The 27,172-nt window shown below is 40.3% G+C and overlaps 1 protein-coding gene across 1 annotated transcript in view; it reads left to right on the forward strand.

The window, feature by feature from the left end:
- Positions 1-2,638: 2,638 nt before the first annotated feature.
- Positions 2,639-27,172, forward strand: part of WWP2 (WW domain containing E3 ubiquitin protein ligase 2) — a 55,224-nt gene continuing 30,690 nt past the window's right edge. Inside the window, exons 1-6 of the mRNA XM_072422549.1 lie at positions 2,639-2,689; positions 6,244-6,315; positions 18,432-18,554; positions 18,654-18,711; positions 21,912-21,991; positions 23,424-23,616. Coding sequence (XP_072278650.1) covers positions 6,255-6,315; positions 18,432-18,554; positions 18,654-18,711; positions 21,912-21,991; positions 23,424-23,616 — 515 coding nt within the window. The 5' untranslated portion in view covers positions 2,639-2,689; positions 6,244-6,254. The remainder of the gene's footprint in view (positions 2,690-6,243; positions 6,316-18,431; positions 18,555-18,653; positions 18,712-21,911; positions 21,992-23,423; positions 23,617-27,172) is intronic.

The raw sequence follows: 27,172 nt of genomic DNA on the forward strand, positions 1-27,172 counted from the left end.
CAAACTGTCCTTTATTGCAGAAAGCACAGGCAATGTCTTCCTCTTCTTTTTCTCATTAAACAGGATTAATATAGCGCCAACATATTACACAGCGCTGTACATTAAATAGGGGTTGCAAATAAAAGAAAGATACAAACAGTGACACAGGAGGAGGAAAGGACCCTGTCCTGAAGAGCTTACAATGTAGGTGGGGGAAGTATCACACAATAGTATGGGAGATATGTAGTGGTGGGAAGTAGTGACAGTTTCAAAAGACAGAAGAAGATTGGTAGGAAAGTTTAAAAAAAATGGGTTTTAAGTGCTCTTTTAAATGAGCGGAAAGTAGGAGCAAGCTGAATAGGACGAGGCAGACCATTCCAGAGAGTCGGAGCCGCTCTAGAAAAGTCTTGGAGCCGTGTATGTGATGAGGTTATGAGTGAGGAAGTCAGTAGTAGGTCATTGGAGGAGCAAAGAGAGGGGCTAGGGGAGTATTTTTTTTCACCAGGTCCGAAAGGTAAGTGTTGAGGGATTTGAAGGCAAAGCACAGGAGCTTGAATTAGATTGCAAGGTGAAATGGAAGCCAATGAAGAGAACTACAAAGAGAGGCAGAAGAGGAGCGGTGGGAAGGCTGTGTATGGGGTAGGTAGGTGTGAAGGTTGATTACGTCTGGCTGCAGCATTCATAATAGATTGTAGAGGAGAGAGTCAAGTTAGGGGAATACCAGAGAGGAGGATGTTATAGTAGTCCAGGCGAGAGTTGATAAGAGCATGTGCCAGGAGTTTGGTGATCTCTGGGGAAAGGTAGGGGCAGATTTTAGAGATATTGTCCAGGTGAAAGTGACAGGACTTGGAAATGTTCTGAATATGGGGGGTAAATGAGAGGGCAGAATCAAAGGTGAGGCCAAGACAACGTGCCTGAGGCGAGGGATGAATAACAGTGTTGTTAACAGTTAGGAAGATGTCAGATTTGGAATTTGAGGAGGGGGGGGGGGGGGAGATGATGATTTCTGTTTTATCCAGTTTAATAAAAAAAATAACATTACCTGCTTGATTGATGTTTTTATAAATAAACTAAACTCACCAGTCCCTAAACAGTTGTAGGTGCAGCCAGCTTCTTTTTTTCTCCACTTACCTGTTTCAATCTTTTCTGATCTTGATTGGCTGTGCAGGAACGTAGGAGTTTATTCAGGCTCAGCATCCAAGGGGGATGCCATTCTTTTTCAGAAGAAGAAATCAATCACAACAGGAAAGTAAGTACAACTTTGAACGTATCCTCAAGTACAAACGCCATGATGAAACTGGCTCTCATGAAGTCAGCCACAGGAAAGGAAGAGCAAGACTTACCTCTGCTGCAGAGGATTAATTCATTAGGGTTACCAGCCTTGGAAACTGCAAAGTAACAGAAATTTAGATTAAAGTCAGAACTAAAACCAGGCGATTCTCACCTGTCCCCATTCCGTGGTGGGCGCCACCAATGTCTTCCTTCTTCTCGTCTGTATTCCAACCTTTGGCCATCTTGATTGGCTGGGTTGACATAACTCTGGCATTTATCTGGTCATTTGTCTCATCTCAGAAAGTGTGGTGGTCTTTTTTATAATCTCGCTTTAAATTTAAAGATGTCACATAGGGCTGGGCTGTGGCCATCTAACAGCTGGGCCGCGAAAGCACAGAGAGCAGCGGCGGCCTGCGACTCTGGCCGGTGCCCCCCTGACCCGCCACCTTCCCCTGAACCCCTCACTGGCCAGAGCGCGTCCAAATCTTTTGAATGGATCGCAGGCTCAGGGCAGGTCGTGTCTCTGGAACAACCCACCCACTCTCCCATCGCAGTCCAGAGTCTGTAAATTTAGTGGTCTGTGAGCTCCAAAAGGTTGGGGACCACTGTTATAGGTGTAGAGGTGGAGCCAGATGAATCTATTCACAAAATACTATTGACCTTTGACAGAAAAGTGCAATTTTGGTATTTGTTATTTTTTTCTGATTGCAAAAACCATGGAACACATCTGCCAACATCACAAGCAGTTCTTTTACTGCTACATCACCCCAATCATATTTACATTTTTCACTAACACAATAATGACTTCCTCACTCATAACCTCATCACACGCCAGCTCCAAGACTTTTCTAGAGCTGCCCCAACTCTCTAGAATGGTCCTCCTCCTCTTATTCCGCTTGCTCCTACTTTGTGCTCATTTATAGAGCTCTCAAAACCCAACGCTTCAACCTCACCTACCCGTCTTCTTCCGTCTCCTAAACCCTCACTACTTACCCACCATTCCATATCTCCGCTCCCTATTGTGTGATACTTCCCCCACCTCCTAGATTGTAAGCTCCTCTGGGCAGGGTCCTCTCATCCTCCTGTGTCACCTGTATCTGTCTGTCATTTGCAACCTCTATTTTATGTACAGCGCTGTGTAATATGTCGGCGCTATATAAATCCTGTTTATTAATAATGATAATATTAGTAATAAATTAGAAATAGTGTACACTTTTATTATTACAATGCAACACATTTTCACCCTGTACCCTGATACAATAAATTCCAGCAGTCCATTTTCCTATTTTTATACAAAGAACAACTAAATGCGCCACAACAAATATGGGACCGCCGCATTCAGCCATTTCCGGTGCATGCATAGACTCTCTTCCGGGTCAGCTGATCATGCTGTGGGTCACATGACCGAAAGTGCAGGAGGCGGAAGTGAAGGAGGCAGGTAATGTCAACATAGGGCTGACGGTGGATGATAAATATTAACGGGGACCAGGTTGATGGGGGTGCTTTGTGACGGGAGAGGGGCGCACCGCTAGGGGAGACATATAGGAAGGGCTCAGGGATATTAAATACACATACAGGGGAGGTTACCTAGGTAACCTCCATCTAAGGCTGATGAGGAGCGATAGTAACATATAGGGGGGACATGGAGGCTGTGTGTCTGGAGAGGCCTGGGGCCTCATAATACAGGCTGGGGACCTACATATCATATCTATGCTTTTCAAAGAACTTTGGTCACTGTATTGGTTTTCTGCCCTAATAAATTCAAATATTTCCTATCATTCTCACCATAAAAATGTTTAAAGGACCCTTCCTTGTATATGGTGACAACGCTTTCTCTCTGTGTCACAAGTATGTTTTAGCGTTGTCACTCTCCCATGTCGGGAGACTGGTTAGTGGAGACCACAGGCGACCATACTAATATAAAGCATAGGTATCGCCCATCGATTGTCTATCTGTAAAGATGGTTCATATAATTATATAAAGATCAATAGGGGAACCTTTATGAATAAACCCAGGCTGAAGTGATAAGGATTAGAGAAAAAGGATTGAGGTTATTATTGTTATTACACAGTATATAGCCGCAACATATTATGCAGTGCTTTACAAAGTCCATAGTCATGTTACCAGCTGTCCCTCAAAGGAGCTCACAATCTAATGTCCCTACCATAGTCATTTGTCATTAATTCAGTCTAAGGTCAACTTTGGGGGGAAGCCAGTTATTAACCTAACTACATGTTTTTGTCGTTGACCCTGAGTTTGTATTTGTCTATGGTACAGAAAAGGTTTTTATTGCTAAGAAAAAAAAGCAGTGGAAATGCAGCTTGTCATACTGGAACTTTAAAGCATATGATCTAAAGGAATGTTGGTTTTTATTAGAGATCTGGGGCGTAGTGCAAAACTAGGCAAGCTGCAGCAGAACCTTTTTATTCCAGCTTTGAGATGAATATAGAACCCCTTTGCATTTCTTTTGCAACCCCCTTTTTAATGTACAGTGCTGTGTAATATTTTGGCGCTATATAAATCCTGTTTATTAATAACAATAATGTAAGACTTTAGCACAGGAGTGCCTAGATCCATGTATATATTGGAAAGTGCACTACTAATAACTTTGCTGAAAAATGTCACACTGAAGGTTACTGACTTACTATACAAAATTAATATATCTATACTTTCCTGACCCTGTTAAACATAGGGTAACCTTTGAAATAACTTGCAGGTCTCAGGGAACCTCTGCTATAATTACTAATATTATTATTAATAATAATAACCCCAATTTGCCCAGTATTGAATATATAAATATATATAAATATATATATATATTTATATATATATATATAGCAGGTGTAAGACTCTCACCTGTGAGGTAATTAATGAAGCAGCACTGAGGGTGGGGATATATACCAGAGCCAGGAGCTCAGTCAGTCTCTGCCTGGGGACACAGAAAGTGGGTCTGTGTGAATGAGCTCAAACCTAAGTAAAAGGTTGCTGAAAGCTTTGTTTTGAGCTGACGGGAGAAGCCCTCCAGCTGATAGACAGGAACGTCGGAAGTATAGTAAGTGCCGGACGGGCGAGGTTTTCTTTTGCTGTTTTTGTTATTTTATCTGCAACCTTCAATAAACCTGGCTACAAGTCAGCTTAACACTTATACCTCGGTGTGTGATCTGAATTGGATTAATCAGACAAGTGTTCTTTGACGCCAGCAAAGGCGATCCTGAGCTTAACCCCTCACAATATTTATATATTTATATATGGTGTTCCTCCCCAGCCCTTGTTAGCTGGTCGCACCACCCACAACAGCCATCCAGCGGGTCTGCACTTATCTACACACAGATCCACGTATATGACAATCCTTTACTATAGGATTCACCCATCTACACTCTGCAATACTCTCCTTTTAAACCATCACTCGAATACAGATCATATGGCTTCGATTATCTACAAGCTATGGACAAGTCACTATGACAGTCCTAAGAAATCATGAATCTCAATCTCAATTAACTATACCTAATCAAACCTATGAGTAATTTATCCGTCAGATCAATCCATAATAATTGAACACCCCAGCGATTTCATAATTGGTATATACATCTTGACCAATTACCGAGATACTTTTATTATTGAATTGGCATAATCTCAACACTGTACTAAAGGTCTCCATTATCCCCTGAGGAAGCCCATTTGGGCGAAACGCGTTGGTAACAGTCCCCACTTTTTGACTCATCACCTTTACGCAAGTTTGTGACTTTATATTCATCAGTACAGTGTGGTTAAATAATATCTTTTGACATCGTATGACACGTATGTTTTATCCTTATAAACTATTTGTTACATTTTTGTTTACTAATAAAAATTGTAATTGATTTTACATACCCTCATTTCCTTTTGTGCCTTGAAAGAAGCCTGCTTTCCCTCCCTCTTTCAATTTCACTGATATATTTAGATAGACTACGTTTTTATGTCACATGTTGGATCAGGCAGGCCATTATTGCAGAAAGGGTCAGGAAATGTCCCTTCTGCAATTAACATTCTTACCTGCCTGATCCCTCAAGAAAACTGTGGCTGCGCTTGCACATCTGAGTGTTGGTTGTCACCTGGCAATCCTGGCTTACCCTGTGCTTGAATGCATTCCTGCGCGCCTGCACAGGAATTATGTCACCCCGGCCAATCAAGATGGCCAAAGATCGCGAGAAGGAAGAAGACGGTAGTACCGTGAGTATATTGGGGTTTTTATTCCACTTTAAGGACCTGATCTATTAAAGCTCTTCAAGGCTGGAGAAGATAAACTTTCATCAGTAAACCTTGGTGATTCACAAACATTTACTAACAAACAGCAAATGTCTTTGAAGAAATCTGTGCCAGGTTTGCAGGATCTCCAAGGTTTCCTGATGAACGTGTTTCCTCTTCAGCCTTGGAGAGCTTTATTAAATCAAGGCCTAAATCTCAACTTCAGAAAAAACATTTAATTTTTAAAGAGACCTAGCTATTGTTTACAGAAAAAAGCAGGATTGGCTGTAATACTTGCTGACTTTCTGGCATCACCCGCCCACGCGTCTTTTCTGCCATCAAGCGTTCCTTGGTTGGTGGTTTAACCTAGAAGGCTAAGGAAATATTGTGAGTACACAACATCACTGTCCTGTCCTATAGGGCAGCGGTCGCCAACCGGTGGTCTGCAAGAAAATTTTGGTGTCCCCTCCGGACAACCCGCCCACTCTCCCCTCACAGGCTCAGTCCAGCGATGGGAGAGTGGGAGGGTTCCGGCATCATGACATCACTCTGGGTGAGGTGTCTTGCCCGGTCCGGACTCGGTAAAATTAGTGGTCAACCAAAAGGTTGGCAACCGCTGCTATAGGGCATGTCACCGTGACTGGTCTGAGCCTGGAGTTGGGGTTCATATATACAAGTACACGCATTGTACCATACAGAAGCTAAGCTGGAAAGAACAATGATATAAATGGCTGATGTGAAGTTTTTGTTTTTTTTCTTTTCTGGCAGGGAATTCAGTCATGGCAACTGCAAGCTCAGGACAGGCCAATGATGGTCAGAAATTACACCTTAATCTCAAAGGTAAGCAACACCGGGATATATGAATTTGCTTCAACTAGCCATTCAAGTTACAAAAAAACAAGGGCTTCTAATACTACTGACTCTTTGACACTGATCACTCAGCAGTTGATAACACGATATCTCTACGTAAAGAAAATCCTCAATGATCATAAAAAATATCCAAGTAAAGCTTGTCATAGCACAAATATTGTTTATAAAGAAACTGTGAAACGTTGAGGAAATGGTGGCTTGTTTTCAAAACAATATTATTATTGAAACAAGGTTTCCTTTGAGAAAATTAAATAATTACTTTTAGTATATGTAGCATAATTTACAAGAATTTATTGGCCTCTGTGTCCCTGATTAGGGGAATCGCCCTGTACATTTTTTGCTTTGCTGTGTGTTGTCACAGACATAGAAAGTAAATAAGAATTCAGAATTTTATTGGTCACCTGGTATAGCTTTGGCTCCTTGCCTATGTTTTCATGATTGTGCAGTAAAGTCCTAAAGCTTTTCATGGAGCAGATAGTCAGAAACCATATGGTCCACCTACCTGCTCCTTGAAAGTCTATAGGGCTTTACTGTGCAGGCACTTCTGGGTATAAGTGAAGAGTTGGGGTCACACTGCTAGGATCCTGGCGAGTATTAATGTGTGGAGAGTGGGGCAGCTTATGTCAGGGAAGTTGGGCAAGGAAATTTCAGTGTTCAACCCAGAATTGTATTTTAAACTGGGTGGAGAACTTGTAGGTGGGTGGCAGACCCTGTATTGTGACCCAGCTCTTCAGTAACCATGTAAAAACAGCCGGGTGGTCACTGAAAAATGCAGGGTGGTGCACCCAGCCGGGGAGAACACAGTAACTGTACAAAAAGTACAGTCGCCATTTAATATTACATTGTACGTAAAGCAGCCATGAAATAAGTATGTGAGCTGGCACCTCTAGACCTCTTCCTCTTCAAATGCTGCTTCCCCAGTTGTTATCCTTCATTTCCGCCTGAGTCACTGACACAAAAGTGGTGTAGAGATAATGAATTTCATATTTTGACTGACTTTCAACCTCTTCACACTAATTCCAAGTCAGTGACTCAAGTACTCTGAAGCCACATAAATAGAATTTTTGGAACGATTTGAGCCTCAGTCTGAAAACAATGATAACTTAGAAATGACTCAGCTGCATAAATGAAATGATCAGAGAGTACAATTTTATTTTTTCATATTCTACCTTTATAGCTGAAACTTGTTCTGTAACTTTGGATGAAATTACAGATTTTATTGCTGCAGTGACTGAACTCCATGTACAGTTTAATGTTTGTCAGTGAGTCACATAAATCCTGGACTTTGTTACCTATAAACAGACACTGTCTGTGTCACTGTAGCCCCAATTTAATTTTCATGATACAATGTAATACTAGTTTCTGCAGACGTGCAGTTTAGGTTGCCTTTTATATTTTTATTTATTTCAGCCCCTTGCCTGTTATACTTTCTGTAAGATGTATTGTCATTTCTGCCATCATACTATAGAAGAGAACAATTCTATTGCCCAGACAAGTTGCATTCTTTGGGATCAAAGACACCAATAGTAAATGTGCTTTTCCGCCATCTCCCCCTGAGGGTTGAGGTAAAGCATATTTGGAAGAATCTTGTGTCTTAGAATTAAGTTGAGCTCACTCCCATTTCCATATCTTATTTGTAATCTTTGTTAATATAATTAACCAATTCACACTGTACACTCCTTATATGCCCGAATAATTTTGACATTGACACCAGGGGTTTTATGTATTTATGCTTGCAGTGTCAGTGGGTCACCCTCCTCCTCTCTCCTTGGCTAATCACAGAACACCTTGTGTTCTGTAAATACAATACGGAATTTTTTGTTCTGTGATTGGTTAAGGAGAGAGGAGTAGAGGTTGCAAACAACACCCACAGCAGCTGGAACCAGAGCAGCCTTTATGCTGGGAGAACTGTATTCTATGAACTTTCCAGGAAATGGCAGCAATCCGGACATACCTGTTACCTCAGCAGAGGTAACTGGTATTTACAATTGCTCTACTGTTTATTACTTTTTTTACTTATTCTATCAGAAAACTAAGTAATACAAAAATCTTATAAATAAATAAATGGTACAAACAAAGTACAATAAAAAAAAAATAATCTCTTTGATCTGCAGATGAATGAACTGTTCCACAGATCCATAGATTGCGGTTCAATCATGGTTTACAACTACTTAAACCACTCTAATCTAAATTAATTAACAAAAAGCTTGGTTTAGTTTCAAGCCAATAACTGTTTCTCTACTGTTGTTAGAGTAAGTATGGGTTAAAATGCCTGTTTCTGTGACAAAACAGGAACTGAGAGTAAATCTCTACAAAGTAAAGTGAACAGGTATACCCACTGAAAATTGAGAACTTACTATATACTGTATTTTGCAATGTTATATGCGTGCTTCATAAGGTTTTACAGTGTTCACAGTTTTAAGTATTTATTACCTTTCACAGTGATCATATACTTTGAAACTTACTGAGAAAGTCAACTTCATGTGCAGCAAATGACATGCATACAGGTAGCCACTAGAGGGAGTCTCTTGAAGTCATCATATTTTAATAGTATTAAATTATTGAGCAAGTTTTGGGAGCTCTATCAAAAACAAGTCTTAGGTATTCTTCTTATTAGAGTGGAACTAATGTTCCACATTAAATGGTAGGCACCAGGTAGGTCCTTTTTGCATAAGGCCACTGCTGATATTCCTTCTGCAATAAGTATTCTTACCTGCCTGATCACCGCCAATCTGTCAAAATTCGCTGATCTGTGCTGCACAGCAAAATGTTTGTTGTTCGGCATACCTAGCAATCCTGGCATCCCTTTCCGGGGGATCAGGATGCTGAAGAAAAAAGAGGAAGAAGATGGCACACCCACAATGAAATGGGGTCAGATGAGTATGCCCAGGGTTTAGTTCCGCTTTAATACCCCAAAAACATTGAGGTATATGTCCAGCTGTCAATGTTTTTAGCTTTTTACAAAGCAAGGATTGGTTAAACCCCTATCAGGTCATGTTTCCTATGCCTGCATCCCACAAGGACAGCTTCCACCATTTCCTATCCTAAAAACACAACAGTAAATGAACAATGAGCAAAACCTTCATCCCAGAGTGTTATCCTAGGTGTATCCTTTACAGATTTGCCTCACCTATTGGTGTAACAACGCAAAATGTTTGTTTTACTCCAACTATCTGTTTTACTGATAGTGTTGGCAAGGGAAAAAAAAGGGTAAACCTTCCCACAGGTATACGAGGAGGTGCTGAGGAGTTCCTGGCTTTGCCCAGAAAGAAGAGAGCCAGAGTTATGAAATAACACATTTATTCAACATTATCCCCACTGAGACTGATGCACTTGGTACAGCGTAGTTGCAGCTTTTCTAGACCGATCAAATAAAAATTCTTTGGTTGGGCCACAAACCAGCTCTTAGCAGCATCTTTGACGTTAGAAATGTCCTCAAAATGTTGCCCCTTCAGGTGTTTCTTCAAATTCGGGAATAGATATTAGTCCGAAGGGGCCAGGTCAGGTGAGTAGAGGGGATGGTGGACCAATTGGAAACCCAGGGTTCAATTTGGCAGCCACAATAATGTACGTGTGCGCAGGTGCATTGTCCTGCAAAAAAAAGGATCCCTTTGGTCAACTTTCCACGGCGTTTCGTTTTAATTGCCTCCTTCAGCTGGTCTGGTGATACTAGATCCCTGAGGTAGGTATTTCACCAACACAATTACGTATTTGTCCCAGAAAACGGACGCCATGACTTTTTTGGCTGATTTCTGGGTTTGGAAATTCTTCGGCTGTGGGGGGACCCACTGTGGTGCCATTCCTTTAATTGTTCCTTGGTTTCAGGATCATAGATGTGGAGCTAGGTTTAATCCTGAGTCACTAACCTAGCCAAAAAGTCCTGTGCAGCTTCAAAATGAGTCAAGATGGCTTTGTATGCTTCAACTCGTTCCTTCTTCTGATCACTGTTCAAACATTTCGGCACCCAGTTCGCTGAAAGCATGAGGATGTCTAGGATAGTGGTGATAACAAACCCAACACGCTCCCATGAGATGTCAAGTATCTGGGCTATCTTTTTTGCGGATATTCGCCGGCCCTCAATAATCAGCTCATGGACAGCATCGCAGGTTGCCGGGTCAGTTGAAGTTGGGGGCCGCCCACTGCGGGGCTCATCTTCAACTGTGAAATGCCCAGTCTTGAAATAAAATATCCATGTTTTCACAGTGCTGTAGGAAGGACACTTCTCCCCCAGTGTTTGTGACATCTCAGTGTGAATGTCCTTTGCTGACTTTCCCTGGAGAAACAAAAACATGATTGCCCGTAACTCCTGTGACGTAAAACTTGCTTGTGCCTCTGCCATCACAGCTTCCCACTAAAAGAAAAAAAACAGTTTTAAGAATCACAAAGACCTGATTTTTGCATAGTTACATGCTAAGATATTAGGCTGTCATATGCCCCCACACTCATTTTTCTATGTCATCTGGAAGGGGGCAAAGCCAGGAACTTCTCAGCACCCCCTCATACATACAACAATAAAAACTTGACATAGGATCTAACTCTTCCCTACTTAATCCAAAACAAATTATTTGCCTTTACATACTTAAAGTACCTCTATATTTTTGAAATACATTTAAAAATCTAGCAGAAATTGTGTTATGTGAGGAAATGACACTTATTTAGCTCCAGGTAGGAAAACATTTTGCTTTTATAACATCCTAAGGTATTTGTAGCATGAATACATCAAGAAGCTGGAAATGACCCTTCAGGGTTTTTGTCCATGGAGAACTGCTAATAAGTCCCTCTGTGATACAGTTATACACCAAAGCACCTGTACCAACTTGTCCCAGGGGTTTGTGTTAGGTAAAGTTTTTACATCATGATCGGTCTGTTGCAATGGAAGGAAAGGTTGCTCAGACCATGAACATTTTCTTGCAGGCTTTATTCATCTGGTTTTCGCAATCCACTGCCCATAATCTTTGTGGCTGAAATGTTATCTGCTAATTGCCCTCTGTGCTATTTTGCCCTTCCTGGTTTCTCCTTTCCCCAACATGCCTAAGATATAATTTGTAAAACCTTTCTGTTTTTATTTTGTAACATTAGCTTTTGGTCTATTGGCTTCTGGTGGGAGAAGCCGGCAGGTCACTATACCTATTAATATTATTGTTACAAAGTATTTGTATAGCACTGACATATTACCCAGTGGTGTACAAAGTCCATAGTTGTGTCACTAGCTGTCACTCAAAGGAACTCACAATCTAATGTCTAACCTACCATAGTCATATGTCATTAATACACTCTAGGGTAAATTTTTGCCGAGAAGCCAATTAACCCAACGGCATTTTTTTGGAATGTGGGAGGTAACCGGAGTCCCCGGAGGAAACCCACGAAATTAGAGGGAGAACCTGCAAACTCCATGCAGATAGTGTCCTGGCCGAGATTCAAACCTCTGACCCAGCGCTGCAAAGGCCAGAGTGCTAACCACTGAGCCACCGTGCTACCTGTTCATTGCTTTCCGAAAGCAGTAAATTGTGGAAATGCCCATCTGGTGCTGGGCATTTTTGAATGAAAGAATTGAAATCCAATGAACAAAGAGGTAGGATAGTCAGCCTCGGGAGGAAAGGACTGCATGATGCTATTTGTCCTTCTGCCAGATAATGACTAGCTGCGGGTTCTAAGGGTGAAAGATGCATGGTGTGCAGTGAAATCTGACTAAGCTGTTCTATTGTAAAGGAAGAACCTGATTTGGCTTTAAAACAGATCCCCTTACTCCAATTTAACACACCCTGCACACTTTGTTCCTTGTAAAGCAAGATATACTTTGGTATTAGATACATTTTTATTTTTTAGTCACATTCTCTCTGCTTGAGAGATTTATTTCGAGGCAGTCTGAACAGTGATCCTCCTTCAGCAGAACGCTCATGAGAATGGCATGGCATTTTCTTTATGCCAGCTTTCATATTAAGCTCATGTACATTTTCAGCACTTTGATGATCATTTTCCCCATATAAAAACTTTATAACAAACCTGAAAGTGTAACTGGTATCTTCCCTTACTATTTCGAAGAGTTCCCTCGAAACATTTATAAGCATGCCCTTCAAATTCCAGTTTGCCTGTCCTATAGAATGTTATGGATATGAAAGGGCTATTTGTCAGTAATCATAACCCTTAAGTGTACAATGAGGCTTCAGCCACTGCACCATGCTCTCTCATAGACTCCTAATTGAACAGACTCCACACAGTCTGGAAGCATACAGCCTTGTTCTGCTAATTTGAACGCACACAATGATTACACAGATGCATGTATAGAATAGAGAGCCCTTACATTCACTTGTATAGAATCAGAGCAGTGTAGGAGAGGGGGGTTTGTGCACTGGGATTCACGGAGCAGGTCGGTAACTGTAGACAAGCCATAGTGTATTGGGGTAATGCGTCGACACGTAAGAACCTGAACAGGGATAAATAGGCAGCGTTCATGCTCACACTGCACGTTTTGTTCATTATGAAGCTACACATTGTATGGTCACAGTGATACAATACAGGTCTGTCTTAGCCCTCTCCAGGTAGCCTGAGGTAACTGCAGTGAGTCATTCAGGGACACGTAGTGTTCACAGGCTCATGTAACATTCCCGGGATGGATGAATTCTGCATTCTCTAAGGCTGTCACTGTAATGGCAGAGGTGATAATGACATCTTCACGGGAAACAAATAGCATTTTGTAACACACATGATATATGCAAAATTCCACAGCCCACTAGGCAAGAGTCGGGGGCATTATTATTATTACACAGTATTTATATAGCGCCATCATATTACGCAGCGCTGTACAAAGTCGATAGTCGTGTCACTAACTGTCCCTCAAAGGAGCTCACAATCTAATGTCTGTACTATAGTCATATGTCATTAATGTAGTCTAAAGTCAATTTTAGGGGGAAGCCAATTAACCAAACTGCATGGTTTTGGGAGGAAACCAGAGTACCCGGAGGAAACCCACGCAGACACGGGGAAAACCCAGCACTGCAAAGGCCGGAGTGCTAATCCCTGAGCCACCGTGCTGCATTGTTGCATGCATTTTGTAAATATCGAAAGATAGGAAAGTCCAGGAGTCACAGCATATATGTTACTTTATTTGCAACCTTTAAAGGCTAAAAAGAGTTAAAAGGTATTCGCCCAACAAATGTCATGCGGTTTGGATACTTTTGCAAGGTATTGTGTATATATAGACAAAAGCCACATGGCATGTTGTTTCCACTTCTATATGCAAGTAAGACTTTTTTTACAATATAACAGTACTACAGGTAGATGTAAATCATACCATTTTTTATTTAAGATGCCAACAGTGAAACTACTGGTATCTGGCTCTTGCCATCTCTGTAAAGCAGAGCTCAGATTAAGGGCAGGTTTAGACCTGCATCAGGATGGCACCTTGCCAGCCGATCGGTCACTACGCTGCAGCGCTGGTTCTTAATCCACAGCAGCACATTTGACAGCTATTTAGTACCGCTTACTGCCACCCTAATTCATTCTCTATGGAGCTGCCATCAGGAGAAGCTACATGTAGCGTCTCCTGAAAGATAACATTTCCCTGGCACGAGGCAGCGGTAAACACATTGCAACCTCACTGCCAGTGTGAATTTAGCTTTAAAGAGGAAAAACTGAAAAAGGAGTCAGTCAGGTATACTGCATACTGGAGGAGAGAGAATAGTGACAGAGTTGGGGTGGGGTGAAGACCTGTAAGTGAAATAGTGCCAGAGAAAAATCAAATCTCCTCTCCTGCCAGGCCCGACTGTGCTGTCCATCGGAGCTCTGTAAATTTCTGAACTGGATAGACAGAAATACAAATCTTTTAGCAGGTTCTATAGGAACATGAGGGCATTTCATGACTGGCATTTCTGACCTATGCTGCCATTTCCCAGCTGTCATGGCAATTTAATAGCTTTAAAGAAGACCCAAATCATTGAAACTGTGCCTAAAACACTCAAGAAGAGGGTAAAGGAGTTGGAGGTCTTGTTGCCCGATGTGTTTTGCCCGTATGGGCTTCAACAGGGGAGATTACAAAAGGTGACCCGTCATAAAAGAACTCACATTGGTGTGGGGTTTTAGGGTAGGCAGATATCAAGGTTATCCTCAGGTAACCCAGTACAAGAATGTCCGTCCTGCAGCCGCAGCTTCTTTGGCATTCGCCTATATCGGTGAAACGCGCTGGTAGACAAGATCCTGGCTTTGTAGAATTTGTAATTGTTTTATTCTCAAAAGCTGGCAACAAATGTGTTCTAGGAAGAGCAGCTAATCGCAGTCCCTGATATAGAAATAAAACAGAACTAGAAAAAAGGCAGGTTTAAAAGTCACAAGTGTATTCATTATTCAAATTTATTTTTAATGCATTCTCTGTACATAAAATTTGATTTGGTATTGGCCTCTTGCAAGCCCCTTTACAGCAAAATGGGAGATGAAGAAGCAGCACAATAAGCTAGTCAGTTCACATGCTGACAAGGATCATAATGATAATAGGTGAAAGCAGGGATTTCATTAATGAGCTGATTGTCCTTTGCTGTCCAGTCACAGTCTGAGGCAAGTCCATGACAACTTGGGCTCATATGAAGCGGGTAAATGATGCTAGTGGTCATTTGACCCAGAATACTGAGCCCATCTAATTACAAAAAAAAATTACTGGAAATGAAGTGCTTAATCAAAAGATTTTTTTAAAAAATCTGTTACTAGTTCATATTATTTTTTTAATTATTAATTTTAATTGTTAAATTTAATATTGGAGCAATAGGCCACCTTCATCATCTAGCATGGGTGACTACAATTACACTGCAAATATCAGAAATGATCTCATTGGTAACTTGAAATCAAATATAGTTACTAGGCATAGTTTTCTGATAAAGTATATGTGTCAAAAAAACTTAATGCACAAATAGAAAAGGAAAGTCTGAGTTCCAACAATTTTTCCTGCTGTACTTCCTCAGGGGATTATGAGAGTGATATCTAAATCCTCTTAGCTGTTTGCTGGCTCTCATAATCTTCTGAGGAAGCCCTGTGGGTGAAACGCGTTAGGACTGAGATCCTACTTTTCTATTTGTGCGTCACATTTTTTGACACATATCTCATTATAGGAAAACTCTGTCTAGTAACTATAGTTGATTCCAAGTAACCAATGGGATCATCTCTGATATGTGCATTGTATTTGATAACCATACACCTATCCTAATTGTTATGAAAGTAAAACGAATTACGCCATTTCTTTATCTATGGAATTTAGAAAGTATTGCATGTCTTCAGAATTTTTTTATGCTTCCTTTTAGTGCTTTTTCATGCTACTATCTGCAAGTTTGGGTGGTGCATATAATCCTGTAAGAGTTTATAAGCTTCCCTGGTGCTCTGACAAACAGGCAGGGTGTCAGATCTTAGCCTGTAAAGGCCAGAAGACCTATGAGCATGTGTTTTCCTGTGACCTTTAATGTTGCAGGTCATCTACATTCCCTTAGCCTTTGCACAGGGTGACTAGCACATCTTGCCACTCTGGTTTCATGCCATTGCTGGCGTCCTTATGTTTCTGAGACCTGAGAGGTTAAACTGGGATAAGTGAAGGAACGCTTTGTGTTCCCCCATTGGCCTAGGCGTCCCCCCCAAATAAAAGTATAATTGGCTTTAGTTCTCTGTGTAAGGAAGGCTCCACAAACAGCAGCCATGTAGTGGATATAGAGCATTGCTGTACGCTGCCGAGGGGGGCATAGAATGCCCCTCTGTGTCCCGGGTTCCTCCCCCCTCTTTTTCTCTCTAGGCTGTGTTTATTTAACTTTAGAAACAGAGAGGTGTGTGTAAAGCAAGGCAATGAGGAGCGGGCTAATTCCCCCAATTTGATACACCTTGTAAATGCAGTGGAGTCTGCTCTGGGCAGCCTTACTTCCTCCAAGTCATTAGTGTCATTACAAGAGGGGAGTAGCACACACAATGAGCTCTGTGTCTGCATGACTTGTGCAGAAAGAACCATTCAGGGCAACACGACACAGCTCATCAAAACTCACAATATACACACTTTTCATCTATACCATTATCTAAAATCATAGGGGCTTGCACAAACCTTTCTAAATGTGAGCTAACAAATACACTCCCAGCTCCTCGTGCATCTAACGTGATTTCATTGATCGTGCTGATTTAAACATGAGAATATCATAAAATCATTGAAACTTTAGACCTAATAAAAAAAAATGGTTGGTTATTAATTGATAAATAAAATCAGTGTGGTTTTAACTAGGAGAAACAATTAAATTTGTAAAAACTTTAGGACTATGTTCAAATTAGTAGTGAGGTTGTGGTGCAAGTTACTGCCTCCTCATGCCATTTAACTGCTGCATCAGGGTAGATGCTACTTGTTCCATGGAAGCTCAATGGAGAATGAATGGGGTCAGCAATGGACAGTACAGTACTCTATACTGCTGCCCGCTGTGTGCGGTACATCTTGGTGCCAGTCATCGGGAGTTGCATGAGATTGCTTGATTAGGAGGCAGGTCTGAACCTAACCTGTTTTTTTTTTTTTTTTTTTAACAGCTTTTAACAAGTAAATTCCACCCCGAATCCCACTCAGCATTACCGCTAGGGGGTTAAATACCATTTGTAAGATTCAGGATGCACCAATATTTTACTGTTAGTTAAAAAGTTTTCCATTTTATTAAGACAATTACTTTGTAGGTGGTAATGCTTTTATAATTTAGTCTTTTTCACAGTTGCACAGTTAGTAAGTCAGGTTGAAAAAAGACATAAGTCCATCAAATTCAACTACTAGGGAAAAAACATATCCCAAATATAAAACCCTATAGTCATAGTTGGTCTAAAGCAGGGGTGTCAAACTCAAATACACAGTGGGCCAAAAGGAAAAATTTGGACAAAGTTGCGGGCCATCCTTGATATTTATTAAAAAATTATCTACAATTGAGGAAGGACTCTAATGAATGTCAACAGGAAAGGGCACTTGTGGGTCCTGATTGACGTGCCAGCAGAGCATTCTAGGATTTGTAGTATTAGGGTTGCATGAACTGTCTACTGCTGGGCCAGCTCTCTACTAGGCATTTAGTATTTTCTTGTGGGCCAAATATAATTACAGTGCTGGCCAGATTTGGCCCATGGGCCTAAGTTTGACACCCCTGGTCTAAAGGAAGGCAAAAAAAACCTTCAATTTGCTCCAACGGGAAAAAAAATATTTCCTGATTCCATGAGGCAATTGGATGTTCCCTGGATCAACAGCCTGTTATCTTTACTTTAAATCTTTTATACCCAGTTATATTTTGTGCTTCTAAAAATCATTCAGCTTTTTCTTAAAGCAATCTATAGTAGTTGCTGGAACTACTTCCTGAGGCAGCGGATTACACATTTTCACAGACCTTATGCTCCGGCATGCTCAGAAGAAGCACCCAAGAGCCTCCCGGGATGCGTGACGTAGGTATCTCGAGAGGCTTTGTGCTCCTATTCATTCTCGATCACCTAGGCTACCTTTTTATGTAAAATGAAAATTGTGAGTTTAGGTATGCTTTAAACTTCTTTTCCTCCAGACACAAAGTGCCCTCTTGTCCTTTGTAACAATTCGACAACAAAGTGAATACTAACAGTCACTATTGTTACATAATATTTGCAAAATGTATTTCTTAGACTGGGTCTACACGGACGTTTTTAAAACTGCATGTAAACGTTCCTACTGCGTCTATATGCTATCTATGGTATGCACTTTGATTAGGGTTTTAAAGCTTGCCTTTAAAATCCTGGAAAGTGCTTATGCCTCATTTTTCTGCATTTTTACCCCGTTTATGTTTCAAGTAAAAGCAGGAAAACGCCCCATTGAAATCAATGGAAGTGTTTACTTGTGTTTTACCGCGTTTTCGAGCATTACCCAGCGTTTTAATTTGTTAAACATTGCAAGCAGCATTATAGATAATGCTCATAAACGTGCCTCAAGGAAACGTCCCGGCGTAGATTAGCCCATTGGAATGTATGGGATTTTCAAACATGGCCTTTTAAAGCCTCAGGTTAATGTTGGGGAAACATCCCTGTAGACTAAGCCTTAGATGCTTATGCTGTTTTTTGTAAGCTTTACTACTTTCTATGTTTTACAGTGAAGAACACCCCAATGCGTCTCAGCATTCAGGCAGAGCACAGAGGAAGCACAGACTCCAGAGGAAAGAGGAGTACAGAGCTGGACGAAGCCTATGCAAGCCTAGGATCAGCTCCTGAGGATGGTGAGTACACAACACGTGCGTCTCCTCTACCTTACCGTGTAACTGAACAAGAACTTGTCATGATCCACACCCCTCTGACTGTGTCTGCTTTCTACACAGAAACATCTGACTGTGAGATGATATTCGAGAATGGTCACTTTGCTCTAGACAAAGTCAGGTTTGTATTCTCAGTTACTTGTAGTTCATTGTATACATAAATGGACTTGTGTTCATCATCTGCATGTTAAAGTCTGCTTTTATTTTAGGTACAGTCTGCATATATACTAAAACTAGGTCTAAGGGACCATAATGGAGCAGAAAGTCAACTATTCTAAAATATCAGAAATTTTCTTGTGGAGTTTGTATTTTAAGGGGTCCCATGCTCTAAAACCTAAAAGGTGTGATAATAAAGTACCTATAGTAAAATCAATGTAATTTATTGCTTGCTGCTCTGTTCAAAACAAGAAAAATACATGTAGTTAGATACACTATAAAGAGAATTTCGGGTCAAGTATACAGACAGAGCATGCTCTTTCCTCTTTGATGTACATCATGTGACCAGTGCTATGATATTGGGAAGGTGAACAGCACTGAAGTTATTAGATAAATGAGACTAAACATACATTTTGGAATTTTCTTCACATTTTTTCGACACTTTAGATTGTAAGTCCATCTTACATAATTACAACAGATATGTGTAATTTACTAAAATGTCTTTGTATGTTCTATCCATTTTTTTCAATCTCTGAGATCTCGTTCACATTTCTCTTTCATCCGCCTCATCCTCAGCTTACATGTTGTCCTCTCTCATTTCACACTGCTCTGTGGAATGTCTTGGTGAATTCTGTCTCTAAGGTGCTAGCGCCTCGGGTCATTGTTCTTTTCACCCCACTTCTAGAATTCTCCTCAGACACATGCTGAGCACACACAAAGAAATGCACCTCAGTTCTCAAGAAAGGCTCAACTATGGGATATTCATTGGCCTTTGTGTAAAGGTTTTATTGCAGGGGTCCCTAAACTTTAGAAATCTTGGGGGTTGCATTCAATTACAGCAGATAGCTGCACGATTAAAGAAAAAAAACTCTTGGTGTTCACCTAAAGTAGATGTAAATCCAGAAACAAAAATCTATGACCCTTTCAACCACCACTGAACCCCTCTGAAAACTGTATGAGAATTTACCAGCTTTGTTGTTGTTTGTGGGTGGAGAGTATCAGCCAGTTTATCTCTTCCCCTTCCATGTGAGAATGGACCACTGGACTTTAAACTCTCATCAGCTATTGCATGACCCCCTAATGCTGTTAGCAGGGGAAGATGAAAATTATGGCAAGAAGCAACTGCATATAGTCATCAAGGAGTAATCCACATTCTCTTCCTTTCTAGTAACAATGCTGCAATGAATAGGAAAGAGGCTACATCAACATTCAGCCTTAGTCTTGTGTACTCACAGCTGAGGAAAAGATGACAATATTGGTTTTATGTCTGTATGCATTGTCACACAAAAAATCCCTTGTAGAAGTGAAATTGGCAGAATTGACAGGTATGTTGCACAGCAAATAAGGAAGTAGTGAACATATTTTTCAAATAGTGGAAAATACTATACAGGTAAAGTAAAATGCTTCCCTGGTTTGCCTTTGTATACATTTTAAAGAATTTTGCAGACAACAAGTGAAAGTAAACATATAAATTTAGCCAGCAAAAAATGGGATGCCCAAGATAGAAAGTGCACTTTACCTTAATCAGAGTTTCTGGTCAGTTACACTTTGAAACGTGGTTTGACACTGAATCCCACTTGTCTTATAGGCACTTTTTCTAATCCTAACAAGCAGCTGCAACATCTGCTTTGAGATATCTAAAACTTATGTTTGTGATTTCTGTACTATATTTGGTTGTGTACTTATTGCTTCTGTTTGCAATAGATGAGACATCTATGAAATGTATGTAAGGGATTTACAAAATTTCATAGTAGTAGTAAAAGGAAATACTCCAATATGTCCCGGTATTAACTGAAAAAGGAGTTCTCCTTGCTTTCTTCTCTCTTCATTTGTCTCTGGGACAGTTAGTGAAGGAACCAGACTCTCTAACTGGACTGCAAAAGAAAACAAAAAAACTATTCCCAAACTCTGAAACAAAAACACAAAACTTTTTAACATCTCCTCTAAGAAATCTTGGATCTTTGAGAGTCATTTCCTTTGCACCCAACCCTCTTTTTGGGTGGATTTTTTTCTAGGTTCAAGAGGCCTTTTCTAAATGACTTGAATGCTGCAAAAAAGACAGCAAGAGGGCAATGGATTAGTCTCTATTTTTGTCTGCTGTTTCCTGGCAGCTGATTTTTTTTATCGATACTAATTTAGCAACACTTATCCGATCAACTTGGTCGAGGCAGGGATTTACTTCCTCCCATCAGATTTTCTAGTAAGTAGAACAGTGAGCAATACAGTACTGACATCATCGAAATCTCAGTCTGAGACAGCATGGCCTGAGATGTCCTATTTAATGTACAGCGCTGCATAATATGTTGACGCCAAATAAATCCTGTTTATTAATAATAATAATGTAAGACTTTAGCACAGGAGTGCCTAGATCCATGTATATATTGGAAAGTACACTGCTAATAATTTTGCAGAAAAATTTCACACTGAAGATTACTGACTTACTGGACACAATTAATATATCTATACTTTCCTGACCTTGTTAACATAGGGGAACCCTTGAAATAACTTGCAGGTCTCAGGGAACCTCTGCTTATAATTACTATATCCACACCTTATAGTATGTTAAAGAGGAACTAAACTGAAAAGTTCCTAAAACAAAAAAATACACTTACCCTCAATCCCACAGGGCAGTCTGATCCATCCGAAGGTGTCTCCCATTTGGTCTCGCTTCACCCTGGCATCTGCCCCCGAGCCGGTTTGCCGGGCGGCGCAATCTTCACCTCTTCTTCCAGGTTCTTCTTCCTACTTCACCTGACCCAGGCTCGAGATCAGGTGACAAACCCTAGGGTTGCACAGAACCTTGGTAGAGAATCACTGATGTAGATGTTCCCTGTAAGACATAAAATTCTCACTTTTTGTGTTCAGTTCCCCATTGAATACCTGTCCCATGATGCATAGCAGCCATCATTTGATTTTACGACAATATACATTTTTTTTTTTTTTTAGATCAACACACTACCATACAGCCTATTTCTGGACCAACTAACAAAGATAAGCTATATATCTGAAAAATGTATTGCCAAGCGTTCTGCTTGTACTCTGCTTGCTTGAGTAATGTTTTCTCTTCTTTTTGTATAGAGTATGTGTATTGCTTTTGTATTTTAGACAATGGTGAATTTAGAAATGCTTTTTATTAAAATATTTATTCTACATTCATTTGTACAGGGATTGCAATTCTCAAAATGCAGCAAACACCTCTTCGCCAGTCAAAAGCCAGAATGGCACTAATGATATCACTGTTTTAGGTAAGTGAGGATTGTGAAAATACAGATTTACATGGGGTACACATATTACAATGCAATTATACAATCTACTATTTGTAAAAATGAAAGAAAAAATCAGTGAAAACAGAAAATAAATAATTTGGTAATTTTTTAGATTGTCGGTTTGCAATTATTTTAGATTAAAGATACTTTTTTCCTGTTTTAAATTTTTTAAAGCCCAACTGAACTTTTAGTTTAAATGGGGTACATACATTCCTAGTGTAGAAAAACACTTTAGAAGGAAAATGTCTTACATAGCACAATCTGAGTAGAAAAGCCTGTCCTTTACCAGCAACTGCAAGGTGAGACCTTTGCTTTTTCCGGTGGTCTTTGTAGAGGTTGAACTCGCCCTCTGCTAAGTAACACCTAAAGCTCTGCAATTGGCTAAGTTCGTGCCGAATGGAGAGCTCTAAATCTGGCTTAACAGTGGCTTTTGGATTTTGGCAAAGAGAGCATTTCTTCCAAACAGAGGGTAAGGGCCACACTTTGCTGCTTTGGAGTAGGGAACTGTAAAACTTTTAAACATATTTTGTTTTAATGCACCTGGAATATATTTTCAACTACTGCATGCTGTGGTTCCTTCCAACAATTCTATGATGCTGGGGTCAATGGCGACTATTCTAATTGGATTAAGCCACAGAGCATAGCAGGGGACCTAAATTCTTAAACTCCAGCAAGCATCAGATTCTGCAGGATTTTCCGCCAGCATTTATTAAAAGTCCCCTCAACTTTAACAGTATATGCTTGCAGTGAAAAAAATATAAGGTAGGATTCCGGTCACAATTTAGATTTAACCATCAATATGTAAATAGGAAAAAAATCAAATTAACTAAGCCTGCGCTATGTTTTTGAGGGCACTGTTTGGATGAACGCCTGTGTTCCATACAACTTTCGGTTTGTAGCTAGAAATGAATCTTGTCTCCTATCCTACTTATGTCTAATTAGGCGCCAACTAGTCATTACATTAAGTTAATTTCCATCCAACTGTGTCCGTGTCTACAGTTAGAAACTTGTTGTGAGTCAGGGGTATAATTTATAGGATTACATTAAATAGGGACATTGCTGCAGCTTAAAATTGTTATACTCAGAATTAAAACAGAACTTTAGGCAAACTACTTTTGTTGAGATATAGAAGTGGGATGCTGTGATAATGGAACATCAGTGTCCAGGGACCTGGCAGGTAACTTAACAAGGTGCTAAGCTTAAGCAGGAGATAAGGGTGTCACCTGTTTGGCCCTGCAATGTGGTAGATGTTTGTGTGACTTACAAGATCGACAGAATAGAATTATACACTTTTGTATTATTTGCAGCTGTATTTTTCTTGCTAGGTGATGTTTCTCTCCCGCTCATTGCTTGCTAGGTGATGTTTCTTGTACCAAAAGACTTATAATGTTGATTCTTTGATTAATTACAGTTAATGGAGATCATTCCAACACACCCACGAACATTGATGTAATCTCTTCAGGTGGTACGCGATCCACTAGTGTAACCAGCTCTACACCCTCCCCAGGGTCAAGTTTACCTCCTGGGACAAACGGGGAGTCCACTGGGGCTGACTCATTCCAATCTACTGTAGCCACTCCATCTTCAGATGGTCTGCCTGCAGGGTAAGACTTGCTATATATTCATTTAAGGGTTATCCACTCAACATATTTTTTTTTCATTTGTTGGTAGACAGAATTAAACCTGATAAATTCCTAAATATCATGGGGAGTATATTATCTGTGCTGCATACCCATATGCACATACTTGCAGTATTAAGGGCTCCCATTACCCCTTCTGGATATTTTATTTATTTTATATAATTAGGTATTGGACACAGGTGGGTGGCAATACCAATAACTCTTAAGTGGACTGGAACAGAGTTGAATTGGTTACAGCTGGAGTATCCCAGCCATATGGGACAACAGAGACTGACTCACACCAACAGATTCTACTTGCAACTCAACTATCCTTTTGGGGGACTGATCCTTTAAAGGGAGCACATAATATGTGTGATCCAGAACCTTCAAGCCAAACCTTACACTAAAATGCAAGGTCGGCTTTAAGGTTTTGATCCTGAAGTTACAATTCATTATTACATGACCTCAAACTTTATTTTAGAAGAATTTTACTAAACACCCAAAAGCAGTGTTTGCATTATTTAGGTGGAATTTGCAATCTGTGTCACCTTCTGCTGCCCTGCAGCTTTCTAGGTTTTGGATAAAATAAATATAACATGAATGAGGTTTGCAACTAATTCCGACCAGTCCAGAGCAACGTGCAGAAGATAGAAGGGTGCTGTGATCTGATTATATATAGGTGAAGAGTCTTCTTTAAATTGTTTTTCAGTTTAGCCAACTTTGTTACCTAAACTCTTTAGATTGCGTTTTGCCATTTGGCAGCTGAAAGTTAAAACTCGCAGGGTATCACTACTGTAGTAAGGTAAAATTAGAATGCAGGGAAGTGACCAGTGACCAAGAGCATGCAGAACTGCATCTTTTAAAAAAATGCAGTCACTTTTATTTATACAATGGTAGATGTGAGAGTTGGTGCACCACTAAACAACCATGTATTTCATCCGAACAATCCACTGGCTTTGTCCTTTATCTTCAACATCTGGATCAAAATAGTTCCATTATAATGACGCCCCTGGAGTCCTTGCCCTGGTGTGTGGTGCCTTGTGTGTTTGTTTGTGTGCTAGGGGCGTTAACCTGTCGTGTTGTCTTTTGTACAAAAAAGGGTTAACAGGAGGCCCAGGAGCGCTTGTTTGTTTGGTGGGTGAGGTCAGAGGCTGCAGTGTCAGTCATAGGTAATTAGGGTTGTGCTTTCACTGCCTCTTTATGTACAGCTCTGTGAGGGGCTCTGTTCTCTACACTGGACATTTCCTGCTTAGAACTCCTGGAAAACTTCTGCCTGAACTGTGAAAACCCCCTTTATGTGAGCACATTGAGCTCCTGGTCCCGTGTATCCTACATGGGATGTTGCAAGGAGATTTTGTTCATGCTCAGTTTCAAAGGCTGAGAGTGAGCAAATAAACTACTTTGTAAAAGCTGGCTAAAATTAAACATTTATTTTACTTTTTTGTGCTGTTATTTTACATTTCTTTTTTTTAAAATAGGGTTTACAGAAGATTTACCGCTTTGCAGAATTGAATTTGTTCTGCATAACGATACAGCTATGATAGAGCATACTATAGATTCTTTCTTTTTTTTTTTTACTGTAAGTAACACAAGTGTTACCCATTACACCTTCTCAGTGATTATGGGTTTAAAGTAGATGAAAACCCACAAAAATCTCATATAAGTTTGAACATGTTTATGTAAGTTTGAAAGTCATTTCCAGTAATTCTAATTCTGCAACCTTCACTAAAAGAATATCTGGTCATATGACCATGCTGAGGTGCCCAGGTGTGCACCCCCATTGTCACTCTCAGGAGGGTATCGGGGGTAATTTTGTGAAAGGGTTTAATGAGGCTGTAGGAGATCAGAAGCACTAAAATGCAAAACAGATGAAAACAGTATTTTATAAATACAAATGACAATTGTATATAATATACAGTTTATTTAGTCTGCCTCCTCAGATCTCCAGCTGCGAAGTGCAGATTCAATCTACAGGGTTTCCTGGTGACGTCGGTACATGTGTTGCTGCGGCCGGGACTTATCGGCAGGAAATTCAAATAATTTTGTATTGGATTCAATACAAAATAGCTGTAGAGTCCAATACAAAGAAATATTCATATACTATATATATATAATTATATTATATATATATATATATATATATATATATATATATATATATATATTATATATGCTACTATACAGTTACTTTACATGTTTATATATTTTTTAAACAAATTTTTGTGTTTTGTTTTTTAAAGTTTAATATTAAATTTATTAAATATCAGTGAGTTATGCCTAAGAATTACAGCCTACAATGAAAAATAAATTTCCATGCAAAAAATTGTACCACTTCTTGCATGGAAATTTGGAAGGAATTAGATCGCCAGGGGGGTTAAAGCTGAAGATGAAGGCAGTCATACATAACACACATTGATGCAACTTTCAATTCAATAATACATCACACCAGTTGTTTTACTAATACAAGCAAGTACCTGAGTTTGATTTGGTGTCAGCCTCTTGCAATCCACTGAACAACAGAGCGTTGCCTTGGTTAGGTAGAATAAGCACAAGGAGCTATAATGCTACACTGCTTGTGTGCTAACGAGAAACATGATAATAGGAGGAGAGACCAGAGATATAAGCTTGTAAGTCTACTGCTTATCCATTTCTGTTCAGTCACAAGCGTAGGGAGGGACATGACTTTTAGGTATAATTGTAAGTCTACTGCTTCTCCGTCTCTGTCCAGTCACAAGCATAGGGAGGGACATGACCTAAAGGTGTAATTTACTGCAACAGAGATAAAATAGATCTCCTGCAATGCCATCCTGGGTTGTAAATCTCAGAACTGCATTAAAGCTGCGTACACACGGCAAATTTTTCTCGCCCGATAATCGGTATCGGCCAATTATCGGGCGAAAATCTGCCGTGTGTACAGTCGGTCGTCGTCCATCGTCCGACGACCGTCCTGGCGGATCCATGGACGATGGACGACGACCGATCCTAATGAAAGGGAAGGGGAGAGCGCGCAGCAGGGTGCCGCTCCGTCGCTCTCCCCCTCCCCTCTCCATAGAGCATGAACGGTGCTGTATGTACAGCATCGTTCATGCATCGTGCAGTCTTTTCTCGTTGGAAAGGATCGTGAAAGATCCTTTCCAACGAGAAAAATTGCAGGTGTGTACGCAGCTTAACAGAAGTACAAGAACAGCACTGATATGTGTATCCTATCAGTGTACTTAGCTATTTACCTGGAGTTAAGCAAGCTTTAAATGTTTTGGAGACCATTGCACCTCTAAAGCCGTACTTCTTAGCTGGACAGCTATTTAGTAGGTAAATAATAATGTGTCAGTCACATGAATGTTCTTGGCCAAAATCCCAAGGACAAGGATGTGTGAAATGAGCCAGGCAGAAGGTAGACGGAGAATATGGAACACACAGACGGAAAGACTAGGTGGAATGGAAAGGCAAACATTGGCTCCAAAGCAGCCATTTTTATTGCCTTTCCTTCTTTGTTTCTCTTCTAAGTGTGTCTTCAGTCACGTGTTAAGCATTTATTTCCCCC

Source organism: Pyxicephalus adspersus, chromosome 9 (genome assembly GCF_032062135.1).
Source record: "Pyxicephalus adspersus chromosome 9, UCB_Pads_2.0, whole genome shotgun sequence".
In the NCBI taxonomy this organism is placed as follows: Eukaryota; Metazoa; Chordata; class Amphibia; order Anura; family Pyxicephalidae; genus Pyxicephalus; species Pyxicephalus adspersus.